The sequence below is a fragment of the Etheostoma spectabile genome, chromosome 23, assembly GCF_008692095.1.
Source record: "Etheostoma spectabile isolate EspeVRDwgs_2016 chromosome 23, UIUC_Espe_1.0, whole genome shotgun sequence".
Classification (NCBI taxonomy): domain Eukaryota; kingdom Metazoa; phylum Chordata; class Actinopteri; order Perciformes; family Percidae; genus Etheostoma; species Etheostoma spectabile.
Window position 1 is genome coordinate 18,002,425 of NC_045755.1, and position 2,254 is coordinate 18,004,678.

The 2,254-nt window shown below is 42.1% G+C and overlaps 1 protein-coding gene across 1 annotated transcript in view; it reads left to right on the forward strand.

The window, feature by feature from the left end:
- Window positions 1-2,254, forward strand: part of tbc1d30 (TBC1 domain family, member 30) — a 25,807-nt gene continuing 23,553 nt past the window's right edge. The window contains 1 exon segment of the mRNA XM_032505693.1: window positions 1-676. Within this exon segment, the coding sequence (XP_032361584.1) occupies window positions 175-676 (502 nt within the window). The 5' untranslated portion in view covers window positions 1-174.

Consider the following 2,254-nt stretch of genomic DNA (forward strand, 5'->3'; position numbering starts at 1 on the left):
ACTAAAAGCTGTCAAACGGCTCTACCTTTTCTGAGGTGAGGAATGGAGTGCTCCAGGAACTCTGTCATCCTCTAGACGCTCAAAGAAAACTTTGCAACTTCTTGTCTGGAGAAAGAAAAATAACTGACTCAAAGAAATTAAAAACGCTACACGGAGTTAATTTATTAAAGAAAAATGGCGTCGGAGGTGAATTTAAACGGGAACGAACTTTTGGAAGTTGACATATGCGACGGCGCTGTGTGCTCCGAGGACGAGAGCGGCGTTTTTGTCAACTCTGGCGCTTCCCTCCAGGATGATTTCACCGGCTTTCAGCAGTGGACGAGCCCCGCCGAGTCCTCTAATGACACATCATCACCTCCGGAACAGCAGGTCCCCACCAGCGACAACGGAGCTCCGCCCGGCACTCACTGGGGCAGCACGGCCGGTGACAGTGACTCTGAGTCCCAGGGAGATGGACTCAAATCTCTGAGGTCTTCCATAGTTGACTGTTTGCTGGTGGAGCTTTATGAGACGTACGGCGGAGGCAGCAGGAGGAATGTGGACAGCTGGGACAGCTCCACGGAGGCATCCGGATCGGATGCTTTTCTGGGCCGCAGTAACTCCGGGTCCAGCTTCCTCCAGGAGCTCCAGGAGAAGCACACCAGGAGGCACCAGATGAACTACCTGGCCCAGAAAGGTGAGGGGTGTGGGCATATGGGTGTTTGTGTTCAGGGGCGTTGACAGGTCCTGTTTCTCCTTTGGCATACTTACAAACATCTGGCTAAGTCAAGTCACTTTTACCTGTGCTTATTCTCAGGTTTATTTCTTTTCATTTTGGGTTTCTACAGCAAAATATTTACATGGGTTGTTGCTTTAATGTTCTATTGCATGCATTTATGCATTATTTTTCTCACACTGTCTGTTTGAATACACCTGTATTCACCCACTGTCTGTGTAGTTCCGTTTCTTTAAACCCATCTACCAAAAAGCCCAGCTCATCATTGCAGCCGGGGAATGACTGCACTTCCATATAGTATACTGTACTGTACTGTACTTTTAAGACACAGTTTCTGAATATGGGCTTTGTGCATTTCTCTGTGGATTACAAGTGTTGATACATTCACAGTATTTACAACTTGGCCTGATTTATAATCAACAAGTCTTGGAAATCTCATTTTTTACAATATTGCCTTAAAGGGCTTTACACTCTGTACAACATGCACACACCCTCTGGCCTTAAACCCTCAGATCAGCAGGAAACACCTACCCTCTGGTAAGTAAATTAAGTAAGTTTTGCTTTAATTTTAAAGGCCTAATAGCTAAAAACAATTAAAGTTAACAAGTGCAGCTCTTCATTTCATAATTGTAGCAGATTTTTACCCATCTTTTTAGGGCTGACATCTTGATATGATATTAGTGGACAATATATCGGTCAGCTAAAGGGTTTATGGCAATAATGGCATGTTATTTTTGATATTTAAAATACGCCTGTGAGCTTTATATCGGTCTCAAATGTGAAGCAGGTATGATTTACTGTTTTTAAATCAAGAATTTTGTAAACATTATATAGATTAGGATAAACCTCTAATCTCACACTCATCTAATTATGAGATGAGTATCCACTAATCACTGACATTCATACAACTTCTATAATACAGTCCCCAGCACAAGGTATATTTTTATGCTACTAGTTCATTATATTGATTGAACTTGATACAATGGGGCTTTGTACATGTTTTTGTTTGCCATCAATATTTGTAGCGGCTGAAGTTATCAAATGTAGAATTTCGCAACAAATGTTGATCATACAGATGGAATTGCTGTGGTGCTAAAAAGTGAGTCAGTGGCCAGCCATGACAATAGATGTAATGTCTAGCAGAAACACTGAATTGTATTATGACATCAACAAAGAAACTGTATTTAATGTGCATTGGTCACTTCATCTGCTTAAGTAGGTCAGTTTAGGGGCTGTTGTATCTATAGAAAACATAGGCTAATAAATGTATTGCAGCGTATTGCCAATAGCCCTGTGGTAGCCATGACTAGAGGTAGCATAATACATTATCCATTCATTTAATTTACCACAACATATCAGCTAGTCAGTTTTTTTCTTTACCTACAAGTCATCTTTGAGACAGACTGCACACAAAAGGAGAGAAATTTAATAACATGAGACGTCAATGCACCATAGTTCAGTGTGATAGATAGACTGGACAGGAGGGGAGAGATGGGGGATGACACGCAGCAGCAGGGCTCAGCCAACACAGGGGGGAGG